The sequence below is a fragment of the Myzus persicae genome, unplaced genomic scaffold (assembly GCF_001856785.1).
Source record: "Myzus persicae strain clone G006 unplaced genomic scaffold, MPER_G0061.0, whole genome shotgun sequence".
Classification (NCBI taxonomy): Eukaryota; Metazoa; Arthropoda; class Insecta; order Hemiptera; family Aphididae; genus Myzus; species Myzus persicae.
In genome coordinates this window covers 75,379-91,880 of record NW_019100548.1, presented here as the reverse complement: position 1 = coordinate 91,880, position 16,502 = coordinate 75,379, and the positions used below count along the sequence as shown (strand labels likewise).

Sequence of the window (16,502 nt, the reverse complement as noted above, 5' to 3'; positions counted from 1 at the left end):
CGTGGTGGTAATAGAAATAAAACAATAATATTACAGAAATGAAAAGTATGAATTTGGATATGTGTCTAAACATTTAAGTATTATCTCAAAATGTATAATAAAAATTAAATATAATAAAATTATCAATAAAATAAAAATAAAAAATAATAATAATAAAATAAACGACTACACAGAGTTCATCTAAAAATACACTAAATAATATTTATATATTATGCTAAATATTATGTATATTATTATATACGGCACATTTTTTTAAATATATTTACAAAATAAATACATTTTTACATTTTTATCCTCATGCTTTCCGTATTGACCAAACATCGTTATGTCATCGTAAGTACGTACTAAGATGCGTCTTAAAGTGAACAGAAAATAATAAAATAGTAGTGAATTTGAGCCTAACTAAAACACGACAATATTTTATCGAAGATTCCTAACACGTTTTTTTTTCTTTTTTAGCCTTTTTTTCTAACACAAATGTTTAATACAATCTAATTTTTATATTTTTATTTTATTATATACATTTTTTTCGTGACATTCGACAATTTTTTTCCCCTCAAACGGCGTTGACGACCGGTAGCGGTGGAATGACGGTGACCTTTGGTTTGATTAACATTTGCGCTTTCTTCAGCGTGTAATCCCATCCTCTCCAGCGGAACCACACGATACCTAAGACAACAACACAAAACGCATTATATTTCACGCACCTTGGTTTGGGCACAATATCATTATTATTATTATAAGTTTTTTCTTAATCTGTTAAATAAAAAAAGCTCTACACAACGCGATATGGTCACACTCGCTCGTATATTATGTACATATTATTATGTTATTATGTGTGCGAAGGAAAAAAAAGAATGCGTCGCCGACAATATTATAATTTTTTCACGATTAACATTTTATTTACAACTAGGAAGCAACCGGATGCCTATTCATTATGCCATCGATGTTGTAAGCGTAATTTTTTTTATCTGATCGCAATATTTATTATTATAATATCATCTTTATAACGGTTATGATTAATAATTCCAGACCAGTGATTACATTGGGGGTTGTGTGTGTGTGTGTGTGTGTGTGTGTGTGTGTGTACACTTAGCTATAGTGTATGTACCTACGCCTAGCTACTTTCGTCGTAGATATTATACTTTCTTAATTAATGAATATTACAAACTCTTATTTTTACAGTGTTGGTCTTAACTTTTAATCGTGTGTAGGAAATGGCTCTAATTAATCATATTTCCACGCTTGTAAATCTCGGCTGTACACAAATGTAAACAACTACCGTACTATAAAGTATATTTACAGAATAACGGGAAATGCAATTTATTAGAACTATTGTTCTTATAATTATTTTAAATATCATAATGTATAATATTAAGAGTGTGCATACTCGAAAGTACTTTAGATAACGTGTAACTATAATATGCATAACTGTCCATTATTATTTATTACGTCTGCACTCGGTGCACATATAGAAATATCGAGAGAAGATAAGCTTTGTGGTTAGGTACCTTCATCACTGATACAATAAATTTATATTACTGACATTATTATTAATTGAAAAAAGTAAGCTGCTACCGCTTTTCGACCCTTAAATGAGAATAAAAATAATTACAATTTTTACAACTGACGGTTTTTCGTTTCGGTCCCCCCAATAAATCCAAGAATATTATCTACCCGGACGGTTCAAAATCGATGGACAACTTTACAATTTTACAAATTTACAATTTTACAAAGCATCTGCAGCACGTCGCTCATTCGTCGTTTAATTCGAAAACGTAATCTATTTGATGGACGTGTAAATGTGGTTGAAAAAAAAACATTTTTTTTTTTTATTGGAGCTCGTCTCAAGGTACCAATCTGGTTGTACTTGCTAACGCTTTCATTGGGTGTACAAATGTGTAACAGGTATAGAACTAACGAGTATGTGAACTGCGAGTACCCATATGTGAATTCGAATAATGAAGAGCTTTAATTAATTTGTAGTTTTGAATTTGATCGTTGCAAAGAGATATTTTTAATCCGACGTGATGTTATTTTAGCTACGTTGGTTCGTGGTTATTAAGCTGCCTATATCTTCCCCTTTTTTGTTTACCTTGTCTGGCTGTCAAATCTTGTGGATCATTTAAATACAATCCGTTGAGTCCTCTGCCACAAGACTTCCACCACCAGCCTCCTTTTAACATCGATGCACAATTCAAGCTCGATCTATCGTTGTCTCTGTAGAGAAATAAAGTAATAAAACAAACCGCGGTTTAGGTACAGATGATTAATAACAATATTATGTAGTCACAAACCTGTTGTACGTAGAGAACGGACTGTTGTTGCTTCCGTACCACGGGTCATTCAGTGAATCTCCGGCGTTGCCCTCATATCCATCAATCTCTAACTTTTAGTATTCAGATTCCGAGTAAATTTTGAAATGTGAATATTGAGCGTACCTGTAAACATTAAAAAAACCGGAAGGCATTAATTTAGCACACGATGTAACTAACCGATTGGAATTATTAATATTTAACTTTTATTGTGTGTAGCAAAATTACATAATTTAAAACAAACCAAAAAACCATTTGATTAAACTGTAAAATTTTCGAATTCGACGATATTGATAATTTATTAAAAACGTTTTTATGTATTTATACATTTTAACAATAATTAATGGTTCATAGTTCATAGTGGAAAATAATAGCACGCAATAGTGCTAGTACAATAATTTCGTCTGTAGGAAGCCTTGTAAAGTTTAGAAAAAAACTAAGTATTACCTCCTATTTCCTTCAAAATCTTCCAATTCAATTCTTAACATATATTCATCGTTACTGGTCAGCATGTAAATGTTTTCGTTGCCCATCCAAAATTCTTTAGTAGGGTCACCAAATCCATTTTTATAATCGGTCCAGTCCCTATTGAAATTCTCACGTATCGGATCTCCAATATCATCTCTTCTTTGTATAACCTAAAATTGAATTATAAATATAAAATAAAGAATTTCTATTAAATTAATAGAAGCTAATAACTAAAAATGTATTATAAAATAGTTAGAATTAAAAATTAAAGAATAAACCTAGTATATTTTCATGTAAACAATAATAATACAACATAATTTTTTAAACTATATAAACACTACAATTTTTGAAGGTATGAATCATATAATATTGTATTTATTTTATTTTTCAACCACGTGACGGGTTGTGAAACCCAAGACATATTATGGCAAGTTCAAGTAATTGTTCAATATCATAAGTTAATATGGTTGTATAAATATTATATTATTCAATAAATTGATTTGAATGTCATTTAGTAGTTAGTATCTATGGAGCTGCTTAATTTTGTTGTCGCTTCATAAATATAAATACAAATCAAGTTTATACATATTTTTTTTACAAGTCGTTAGAGAACAAGTGGTTGTTTAGAGATCCATTACAACTTAAAAGTATCCAGATAACGCAATCATGTTCTTATTTCATTGAAATAGTTAGTAGAAAGGAAAAACTTGAACATTTTTCTATTTCCTGACATATAACAAAACCATATTATTGTGGTTACCTATTTGGTTAACAACCGTGCAGAGAGGATTTGATACCTACACATCTCGAGGTTCTGACAAAATTCATAGTTATATTAATTCGTAGATCTTGTAGTTCTATGATTTACGATTTTGTAGAACTGTAATTCTAACGTGTCAGATTTTTGACGTTAATTTTATAATTGGTTGTTTTAAGCGTGCGCTAGAACTCGAGCATTCACGCGAATGCGCTATAGCTACGCAATAACATAAATTGCATATTTAAGACCAATAATACAGACTAGATGAGCGTTCATTGGTCGTAAGCATTTGACGCGTGAACTGATTTATTATACTTTCTCGATTATATATTATTTATACACACTTTGAAGTAAAAAAATAAAATGTTTAAATACAAATTTTGATTTATTACACTCTATACCTATATAGGTACTGCTACGGTCTGTACACTATATAGCATATTCGTGGTGCATAATATAATAAGGAAAAATCAATTTACCCTACTATCCGTATTTTGACGATTATTTATAAACAATTATAAACTTATTTAATATTTATAACACGTAGACCGTAATTCGATGTTTCAAGGAAATTGCATATGCTTTTGAAGAAAAAAAAACTGTTATTTCGTCCAAATTATAATAACTCGTATAATATAATATGATATACGCGTACACGAAAATAGGTGAAATATGCAAGGCGATTGTGTAGTACATATATAATGTAATTATATTATGTAGGTACTTGAAATTAAATTAGCTGTAATTTGTCGGACGTAGTAATACCATGCAACTATAATAATAATAAAATAATGTAATCAGATTTACGATGTATTATTACCCACTAAATAAATTATTCCAATAAATAAAATATGTATAATTACGCGCACATATCATGAATAATATATATATATATATAATACTACATCGCGCCCTGTTGCCAATGTCATTAATATTATAATTTATAATGATTGATATTATGCATACGCACAATACAGGGTGATTATTTTGTCGCTAAACAGTCGTTTTCTCGGCAAATTTATGTGTTTTTGAAAATATTTTTCTTGAACAATTTTTAAATCACAATAACGTTTTTGAAGAAAATATTATTGGGATTAAATTGTATATTATGGTCACAAATATTAGTTAAACTATGGATGAGTAGTCCCTCTCATACTCTCACAGGGATTCATGGCGCAAAATATTGATGTAACAATATGATATCAAAAACCATTTAGAATAATATTTATTTATTTATTAATATTAGAATAAGTAAACAATATATTATGTAATCAATTAAATCATGCTTAAGTCTATTGGACCTTGTTTTCGACGGGTCTTTCACCAATAAAAAAAATACATAATAATATATAGTATTATACTCTGCTTGTTCACTCTGTAAAATTCTCAGGTATAGCTCTTAATATAAGTTATGACATTTTTCCTCTGTTTAAGAGGACGTTGTATCCTCATGTGTTTTCTCCATCTTACAAGTGTGTAACATGGCAAATTTTACGATCAGCACATCACGTTTAGTTCCGTTGGTTAAAAAAGTAGAGTGAATTGACCTCTTATAATATTTAAAGTTACGATTATTATCTTAGGAACGTCATGGGCTTTTTATTGTATTTTAAAGTGATCTTTGAGTATTTTAAGGTATACAAACAATTTACAGTTTTAAAATACACATAACTCGGCTTAAAATTAAAATATAATAAAAAAAACCCCAAGAGATAACAATCTTAACTTAAAATTTTATACGAGGTCAATTCACTCTAATTTTTAAACTAACAGAGCTAAACGTGATCTTCTGAGCGTAAAATTTGCTGTGTTACGCACTTGTAAGACTGAAGCAACCCATGCGGGTATAACGTCCTATTAACCGGCAGCAGACGAGGCTCTGTGTGAACAATACTACTCTACTGCAGCCATAGTTTATTGGTGTGCAAATTCTGCAAAAATAGCGTGATACAAACAGACAACAGTATACGTCATGGAACACAAAATCTGGCGATTGCAGATTGTGCCGTATCGCCTTAAATATAAGTTATGACTTGGGTAAAAATGTTTTATGACCTTAAAAACTCATTCGGTTATGCCCGAAAAGCGTCGAAGTATATGTCTTTACGTTTACAATAACCAACAATCAACTATCAAGAATAATAAAATGGTTTTAAAAATTGTACCTACCCATTAGTTCAAAAAATGCAATATGTTTTTTATAATAACTAATGATTTTTAATAATGTTATATACTTATGAGTTATGACTTATGACTCACTAAAATGTATACCTACAATTTATGAAATATGATAACCAAGTGGTTACTTAAAAATGCGAAAAAAATGTAACATTTATTGATTTGACCGATTCAACGTCATACAAGACGGATTTATAACATGGTCCGTTTTGTACACTACAAAAACCAAAAAATATGTAAAAGTCACGAACATCAACACTAAGTATTACAGCTCTAATGAGCACTATAGTTGTTATTGTACTGGTTTGAAGTTTGATTTTTACGGATCGAAAGTCTCAGAAAAATAACTCGGGTTAGAAATTTCTCGGAATTTCAAATTAAAAAATGTCTGTCGTCGTTTTAAAATTACAAAAAAAAACCACATATTTACCGACAAAATGTCTGTTCACAGTGGTATATTTACAGACGTCGTGACCACGACTGTGAGGACGACCCGTTGGTCGCCGATCTGTCGGTCGTTACAAATGTAATGACAACAACACACGGAGCGTCGTTAAACTTCGCGTCCGTGACCGCCGCGGCCGACATGTCGCGGTCTCTTACCGCAAATGGCCATACGACGACCGACGACGAGACACGAAGGTTGTCTTTTGTCTGCCGGCCGGCGATATATCGAGCGCCGCCGCCGTTATTGTCTCACGTCGTAGATTAGGGATAATTACGGAGCAATTAAATAACGACGAACGGCCGTATGCAGTCGCGGGTACCACCTATTTATCTATATATTATATTATTATATTCGCACAACGAGCCGTTTAAAATATACCCACAACGGCAAGGTCTCCGGCGGCGGCGTGGAAGTAAGTAGGTATAACTCAACAACAATAATAACAATAACATAAACGACGGCGAAAAGCACAATAGTATATATCAAGCGTTATAATATATAGAGGTATACCACTATACCGCATAGTACTATACAGCTGGTACCTGGTTAAATAGTGTGTGTCGTGTCGATCTACATTTATTTTATTTTTCTTCGGGTTTTTTATTATTATTTTTTTTTTCACCTCCGCTCGCAACTTTCACGCTGCCGCCCGAACACTTTACAAGACGTGTTGTTGTACGAGCGCTGACCGAGGAGGCCTTGGACGACCACGACGCGACTATGACGACGGGTGTAATATAACAATCGTGTGTTCGAGTTAAAGTCTCCAAACGGAGACTTGCGCTCGCGTTACATCACATTTTTGTCCGCGGATACCGCGGTCGAGGTTGTCCGAAAAATTATATATTATAATGAGAAAATATTATTATTATACGCGTGTCGTCCGCTTCAATATATAGTAATATCATAGTCGTGTAGGACTTCAGCTGAGCTATTATTACCTACACGACGTCATAGTAATAGTAATTTTAGGTACTCTAACGTTATCACTGCGCCGCCGCCATGCGCAACAATCAAATAGACTACGGTGACAACGATGCACGCTCGTGCTCGATTATAATATACTGTTGTTGTGTGTTGTTGTTGTTATTATTATTGTTTGCGTATATGCGAGTGTTTCGTTAATGTCTTATAATATTATAATATTATTTTGTACATGAACGCCCTCTGGGGGGGGGGGTGGGGACAGCGTTGTGTCAAGACTTACCGTCCAACCTCCGTCCGCAATCTCCTGTTCGCAGAACACCTTCAGGTACCAGTAGGCCGTACCCCGGATTTGCAAATAGTACACGCCAGATTGCTTCATGCCCGCGTTCAAGAGGTCCAGACACGAAAAACCCTATAAAAACAAAAAACAGAGATTAAATTAATGAATAATAACATTATAATATCTTCATAAATTGTATATATTATGATCGATATCAACGAAACTTGGTCGCAGCTTGCGATTATTGCAAATACAATGATATAATCGTATATCGAACTTAAATCGTCGACCATGTTCGCATAATATAATTTTATAATAATATGCATATGGTAATATTATGGTCGCTATATAGTCGGCATATACCGCCATGTGTACTAATTATAAAACAAATACAATAATTATATAGACATTTATGAAATAACAAATTTAATTACTACTTTATACTTAACACAAAATTATGCAACACACGGCTTATATAATATTTCCTTATTTGTACAATACGTTTTGAATTTAGAAAAAAAAATAATAATGTTAAACCATCGGTCGAATTCGTGTTAATGGCACGCAAAGTTTTTTGAAAATTTTAATCCTCAAAATGCACACGTGCAGCGCACTCGCATGATGAATATAAAAAACGTAATTATTGTTTCTTGACAATTCGTATGGTGGCGTGTTCAAGGAGAAAACGGTTCATTATTTTAAGGATTGAGATACAACACATAATATGTGTACCAGCTCAAACGTCGACCTTACATATAATAATCCATCCGTTTAATATAATTTAAGTCAACGTTTTATTTTCCGAGAGAGTTTACCTGTCAAATTAACATAATCCATTACATCGATCAATTAACCGATGCCTGGTAGATAATCGAAAATATTAGGTATTCGTCGTTACGCTATTATATATATATATACGTATTATGTTACGGCGGTTATAAAATACTCGCCGGCCAGCAGCAGGCCGTATAATAATATTATTACGTCCATAATTTATATATCATATCATATTATTATATTAGTATTCTTTCACTATTGACTTTTGATCGTTTTCTCGTCGATATATAAACAATAATATTTTTTTATGCAACGATCTCGCCGGATTTCAACGCACATACACTCCCATCATACCCTATACATAGCGACAATAATTAGAGCAGTGGAGGCAGTGGAGCGTTTATCAGCTTTTAAAACTGTACACACGATAGCCCTGTGCGATGTCTCGACATTCAGCTGTGTATTATAATACCTATACCAACTATTCCCGGGGCGGCGTCGGATCGGTAGACTGCGGCGAGTAAAAGCTGCGCCGGCAGAAATGTAAGGACAGAAAAAAAAAACGTTATTTTATCGTTTACCTGTGTATGACTTGTTGGTAGGTGCGTTAAAAAAGCGAGTACTGCGCGTTTTTTTATCGTCGCTGAATGGATCATATCTGTAACGATCTATAAAAAAATCCCGTTTGCCGATTGTGATCGATGTAACGCTCGATCTAATAGGCATAATATATCATTATATATATTTCATATTATTATTATTATCTCGCGTACACCTCTCAATACCGCGTGATAATAATATTGCACACCAATACTGCAGGTGCATAATAATAATATAACACTACAGGTCGCACACGGTTTTGTTGTCTCGGTCGGTCGAGCCATTTTCAGCGCTCTTATACCTATATAATATTCCATATATTGTCCCATAATACGAATCGTGTTCTAATATGCACACCGTCGTCGCCATTACATTATATTATATAACTTCAGATGACCCGTCCCTCTTTTGGACTCATATCATATATTATGCGGTGTCGTATATATATATATATATATATATAGGTACAGGTGTATACGAGTAACGAGTAAACGGAATGGGAATCAGAGCAAATTCTAAGTCTCCGGCCTTCGGTGATTTCGTACGCGTTCCCACGGCGCCCGTTTTCAATTATGTGCACACACGTGATATTGGAAATTATATACTTAATGATATGTATAATATGAGTGTGTAGGTTTATAATAATAATTGTGAGTTTCTCACGGGCGGTGGAGTTTTGTTTTTCTTATTTGTTTCTAAATATATTAATAATTTGGCTTTTCAATGGCAAAACCCGTTTCGGACGAGTCCTGTTGCACTTTCAACATTTCGATTGTCTCTTGTCGTTATTGTTATTATATTTTAATAACAAAATGTGTCTGTAACACAATCTACACAGGAGGTATCCATTTGTACGTTCAACCTCCAAATGCGCGAGTGTGACGGCACGAGGATCGGGGACTTTGATATAGAAAATGAAATGAACGCCGATTATTGAAAATATCATAGATAAATTATTATAATATAGGGCCGCCTACCTATGTATAATATATTAAAGGAAACGACAAACTGATTGTTATTTTTCCTTGAACGTATCTACACGCAGGTCAAGATAAAATTATTATTTTGCGCCGTTCTATATTGTTTTGTTTTTTTTGTATATTTTTCGCCATTATTAATGGTTAAAAAACACTTTTATGCAATTCGTCCCGGTTCATTGCTCATTTTATTTAAAGATCGTGACTCCCGTTCGACTGTTATTTTGTTGGTTCTTATTGATTTGTTATTATTATTATCTAGTCGTTTTTTAACAATAATAAAATAATTGTTTATTATTTGAACAACAAAATTGAGGAAACTCAAAATTTTATAATAAATTAATTGTAAAAAAACAAAAAAAAATGAATGATTTATCAATTATTTAAGTCACGAATTTAAAAATCAATAACGATCCTTTCAAATGTTCAGACATTTCAAACGCATTTTATCGAGTTATAAATCATAATATTTAGGGTAGATATATAGGGTAACACGTGGTCAAATAAAATATGTGAAATAATTAAATGTAGTAAAAACATTTATGCATTCATATATCTACTCGAATGACAGTTAGTACAGGTATTTGTTTTGTAGGTATCTACAACTACCTTTATATTATGAAAATAAACCTATACTGGACAGCAATTGTCGATTGAATTTACAGGGGTTAGATCTCAGAATGTTGAAACTATGAACAGATTTTTTCCTACAAATCAGATTATGATAGTAAATTATTTTGATCGATTATTTTCACCAAGTAGCTCAAGGATCGTTTGTAAGAATTAAAATACAATACAAAATTTAAAACGCACGTATCGCATAACATTATCGTCCCTGTACTTGTTATTATTATGTGGTCGCATATTATTTTAACGTTAGAAAAAACAACAACAATTGCAACGTTGATCTAGTTTTATCAGTGTCTTGTTACTGGTAATATTTTATCTCCGTTTGCCATTAAAAATAATGATACTTGCAGAATGTTTTTCTGAATATTCGTTACCCCTAATTACGTTCACCTATACCGAGAAAACCTTAAAGTATTACGTATATATAGGTAATTCAAATTTGCGAACTCCAAGGTAAGAATAATAACAATCGTTTATCTATTCATGTTGGACCACGGTGTTCGGTCTGCACTTTTCACTACCAGTCTATAATGTAAGTCACACTGTTAAAACGTGCCTGTCAGGTATAGTTTTACCCTCGTTTTCATTTTCACAAGCTCAAGGACTGCATAAAAATTAAAAACAATATCGATACGACTCGGTTAGTAGTTGCATGAACAAGGTTCAGAAAATCCCGAGTTATTTTTACGACATATTATTATAACTGGATGTTATTTTAAAATTATAATTTTCAACTGATTCCTTTATAACATTATAATCTATATATAACTTGTATATATTACATTACGCTATATACTTATACACTGTGAGACTTATAGAGTTGAGTTTATTAGACCCTTCTATACATGCGATCACGATACGCTAAAATTGACATAATTATAAATTTAATACGATTATGATTGCTTTATGTACATAACATAGAGAAACCTGTTCGATGAACAAAATTTAATGAATATAGACTTCAGTAACTTCTTGGGGGGAAACCTATTTTGCGGAAACCGTGTAAATTATAAGTTATAACGGTTGAAGGTTCACACGAAACGGTGCCATTAATAATCACTAATATTAGTTTATGCATTTCAAAAGATTATGTAAAAAAAACCACTCTTCAAGATTGAATGTCTTAATATTTAATAACTAATGATTTTATGAATCACAGAAATCGTAAATTGTTCTCTTTTTAACTATTTATATTTCTAAAAACTGTTTAATGATATCTAAATCCAAAATCGTATATCATTAAAATCGAATAGGTGCATTTTTTGGTCGTCATTTCACTCGAATAATACACCTACAATACTGTAACGTATTCGAAACTGTATCCTAATCGGATTTTTATTTAATGCGTGTGGCTTGTCAAAATCATTATCAATTAATCTGTGTAATTAATGTACGCCTTAATTTGAACCGTTTACAAATAAAGAGATACCTACCTACTAATAAAAAGTTGAATGGTAGCTTGTGAGTTGTGAGCCGAAGAAAATATTACATTATTACCGACTGTCAAGCTTGTGAAATACATTATTTAATACGTCCTGTTAAATTAAACGACGTTTAAAAACTACACGTCACTAAAATCAGATCTGAGATACAATGCTCGGCAACCTATAATTTAAATTCCTGTTAAAGTTTAAAAAGTCTTTTATGCAACAGAGTAAATTTCAAATAATGATTATTATATTATTTTAATCTCTAGGTAAATCTTTTATGCAACGTGCGACACACGCATTTTTAATGAGCGCAGTGTTAAAAAATGGATTAAAATATCGTTTTCTCGTTTGATTCATTATACCTACGTGTAATTCGTATCGCATTACAATGAAATTACGTTCGCGTGTATTTAGTTCAATAAAATGTTATTTGTTTGACCGGTACACAAGTACGGGTCTTATCTGATGATTTCTCTATATTTTTTAACTCAGTTCCGTATATAATCATAATATTATCTAGACTAAATATTGATATATCGTACAACATACCTACATAATATTATACACATGAAAGAGTAAACTAATAAAAATTACCGTTTACACAAACTAATGGCTAATATTAGATATTGTATGGTTCACATGATATATAATGTGGTTAATACGTTATATAGACCATAACTTAAAGGGAAACATTTGAAAAAATACAATTAATTGTGAACATTAAAATATTTAATGTCTATTTATCGATATTATTCAACTGCAAAGCGTAGGTGATTGTGTTACAGTGGTTATAATATCTCATTAAATATTAGACTGCCGTGAAACATGAAAGTTCCTATTAATAATGTGAACTTCGATGTTCTATTTGAAATATTACCTGGAAGTAGTTATTTTAACATTTTCCTCAGTTTGAACAACTCTGTAACTTCCAAGTTCATAGTCATAATATATTATTATAAATATAACGTTTTGAAATCAGGGTCTTAAGCAAAACGACTTAATTTATATCTAGATAAATTTCAAAATAAAAATAAAATATTTAATTTATTGGGATTTAGGAATTTAACGAGTATTTGATTACTGCGTGTTTGTCGTTATCATTAATCAGTTACCACGAACAACCCATTCAAAGTCGAGTTAGACAAACATTGTACAATATTATATCGACGATGCATATTATTATAAATTATGTATAGTTTTTTGAACGTTTGTCGCCTACCGCAATGTTACGAAAAAGAAATATGAAAACTCACTTTGACTTCGCGGTTGAACTGCTCGGTCAAGAAACTGATGTTAGCCGGTGGCGGTTTGTTCTTGACGCTCGGGAACACCACTCCTCTGTTCTTCTGGGGCGCGTTCCTTGACGTCTGAAACGACAGTTGGACGTCCGGGGGCGTGCCAGGCGTAGGGCCGCCGATACCACCGATACCGCCGACACCGCTACCGACACTGGTAGGGGTAGTAAACGACACGGAGGATGAAAGCGTCGTGGACTCGGATTGCAGCTGTTCGTCGTACCGGGAGTAATCGTCGATGGTCGGGTCCAGGCGCAGCATCTCGGCGGGCACGGGCCGCTGGGCCAACGTGACCACGTCGTCCTCTTGCTTCTTCAGCCTGCGCTCCACCACGTCCAGGTTGGCGATGATCTTGTTGGTGTTCATGCGCAGGTCGTCGTGTATGTCGCTAATGGCCCGCTCTTGGCGTTGGGTCTGCGTCAGCAGTTCGTCGGACTTGGGCACGAGGTCGTCCACCGAGCTCTTGGTGCCGACCACCACGTTCCACACCTCGTCCATTTTCTCACTGACGCTCAGTATCGGGTGCATCTGCCTGACCAGCTGGTCGATTTTGTTGCTCCTCTCCGGCGCCGACGCCGGTGTGGTGGTCGTCGTTTTGTTGCCCGACCGACCGCTACCATGGTGGTGGTTGTTGTTGTTGTGGTTATTGTCCTGTTCGACGATGGCGCCGTGCACATCAGACACCATGCTTATGATCTTGGTTAGCCCGTCCGATACCATGTTTATGTGGAACTGCAGCTTCCTGTCAATGTTGGCAGTGTTGCTCCGGATGTTGTCCATCTGCGTGTTGAGCAACTTGGAGACGTCCAAGTGATGGACGTTCACGGGTTTTTTTTCGCTCGCCTCGGCGTTGATATCGTCGGCGGGTGCCAGGAAGTTGTTGTCCAGCTGACTTTTTAGCCCGACCAACTTGGTGTCAATGTCGCCCACTTTACGGTCCAAAGTCGTCAGTCTGGTCTCGAGGTGGTGGCCGAGGGTACCAGGTTCTTTTTGGAACAGTTTGGTGTCCAGCGACCGCAACTTACCAATCACCGCTTCCGTCTTGTCGATGTTGTTGGTCACTCGTGAATCCAGTTGTTCTACTCGGCGCATGAGGTGCTCCACGGCTTTATCCAAGTTTTCTATTCTCTGGAGTTTCGTCTCTAACGTGGAGACGATCACTTCGAATACATTGAACAAGTATTGCTCCCTGAAACGAAATAATAACACATTTGTAAACGCCATTGAAAATGTACACACTAAAATCAATCCATTTCAAATGAGCAATTCAATATTTCAGTCAAATTATAATATATAGCAAATGACAAAACCGAACTAATGTTTGTTACCTCCACTGTAAAACAAGTACTAAAAATTATTATCACTGTCGAATAATATTACTATGTATTTATGCCTATAACATTTTGGTACATTTTTTAACGTACATAACACATAGTATTAGGTAGTTGCCTACTTCATGATTTCATGTCATGGAAAAAATAATTGTTGAATACAATAATATTATATTATATTCGTTAAAAACAAAAACTCGTACCTATTTCTTTTTGTGGGTATAAAAACACCCATGACAATCACGATAAAAATATATAAACTGTTCCGAACCGTAAGAATTATAGAAGGTATGCGTACGACAGATTTTAAAATATTTTTAAAAGAGAAAATCTCCTTGACACCCAACGGTTCTAGAATGAAAAAAAAAGGTCATCGTATGCCGAGACCTATCGACACCGTAGTACCGACACGTACGTTTGACAATTACACAACACGAATACATTGTGATACCAAAACTGTTTTCGCGTGTGGTTTCCATACGAGGAATAACCCAATTTGTGAGGCCTACTAATGAATACGTACCCTTTGATACGATCACGGCGACACACTTACACACACACACACGCTCACTCACATGTCCAGCTTATATATTTATATTCACATTACACAAACGCACACTGAAATATTAGTATTAGTATTGTACATCGATCTCCGGTGCACGCACGGACTGTGTTATGAATGGACGAGCATGGTAAGCGGTATAATATGTATAAACATAGCAAACCAGTTTTTAATTCGTTACAGTATATATTCCACCAGTTAGATAACGTGGCGACGATTGCACTCGTGCACTTTTTACGACCTGCTGTGATATAATGCGATTTACGTCGTCTTCGGAACCGTAAGCCTATTTATATATAATAATATACGAGAGTACGAAACATTTCATTAAACCGAAAAATGTGATCAATCTTAAAATTACAGAACTGACTCGATCGTTTCATTGACGTTGAAAGATTAAATAAATTGAATCTGGACGAAAGCCCCTAACGTGAATATTACAATCATGTTTTTGTACGCGCATTATTTATATTTTGTTTAATTATAATGATAATACATTGCAAAATAGATTTCATTACATTTTCATGCTGTCGATATTTTCGATAAACGTGAAATTTGATTATTACCATAATTTACATATATCAATCACAAAAGAAATTGTTTTCTACATTTACGAGCACAAGAGCTGAATGGTATATTACAATAACACATAATATAAATACATATTGAAAACTCAAGATTGAAATAATTTAACAAGAATATTTTGATTAAAAGTATTATATTACGAATTACAATATATACAACAAAATATGTAATTTCTAGAGTATAAAATTGTCACCATACCTTAAAAAAAGAAAGTTTCTGAGTAACAAAAGAGAAAATTATAGCAAGGTATGAAATGATTTATAATTTTTTTAAATATTGGTCATTGTTTTATTATGATTTAGGGGACATTTTTAAACTTTTAAAAACTATATACATTTAAATTCATTAACTCGTGCCCTATATTGACGTATTTGTTTATCATGTTGATATTTCTTCTTGTTCTCCGTGATTACATTATTCCAATTATTTTTCATGTAACGAACATCCAAAATAATACGCAAGTGTGTATAATACAATAATATATAGCTTCGTGAAAATTAGATTCAGTATTCTATCAGAATATAAAATTCGTTAAATTATGTTTGATTGTTTCCAAATACAATATAGATATTCCTACAACTTGTGGCATTGAAGTAAAAAATAATTCGTTAACAAGTAGGTATATTACCCATATGTTTATGTTCTGTGATTCGTGTAATGCATTTCGCATATTTCTAACGGCTTCAGCAGGACATGTTCGATTGTTATGGTTATCGATGCCCATAATATATGTTGCGTTTCTAATATAGTGGTTAGATAAGCTACTGAATTTTCGAAACAAAATAACCTTCACCGTTTAATTTTGTTGCGCCCCTCACGTAGATATTGTATTATTCAAACGTCCCTCGAGTAGGTGGATATTTTGTGGAGGTTTTCTATTGTTTTTGTCCGTCTGCAGTTATCCAACTATTTCACAGAAAATCATCTTGTACACTACAT

The 16,502-nt window shown here is 33.4% G+C and overlaps 1 protein-coding gene across 1 annotated transcript in view; it reads right to left on the bottom strand.

Moving 5' to 3' along the window:
• Positions 1–586: 586 nt before the first annotated feature.
• The window catches only part of LOC111032152 (probable protein phosphatase DDB_G0282105), an 89,280-nt gene continuing 73,364 nt past the window's right edge, over positions 587–16,502 (bottom strand). The window contains exons 2-7 of the mRNA XM_022312387.1: positions 13,044–14,274; positions 7,377–7,508; positions 2,763–2,953; positions 2,298–2,441; positions 2,096–2,220; positions 587–669 (exon numbers count right to left, since the gene is read on the bottom strand). Coding sequence (XP_022168079.1) covers positions 2,393–2,441; positions 2,763–2,953; positions 7,377–7,508; positions 13,044–14,274 — 1,603 coding nt within the window. The 3' untranslated portion in view covers positions 587–669; positions 2,096–2,220; positions 2,298–2,392. The remainder of the gene's footprint in view (positions 670–2,095; positions 2,221–2,297; positions 2,442–2,762; positions 2,954–7,376; positions 7,509–13,043; positions 14,275–16,502) is intronic.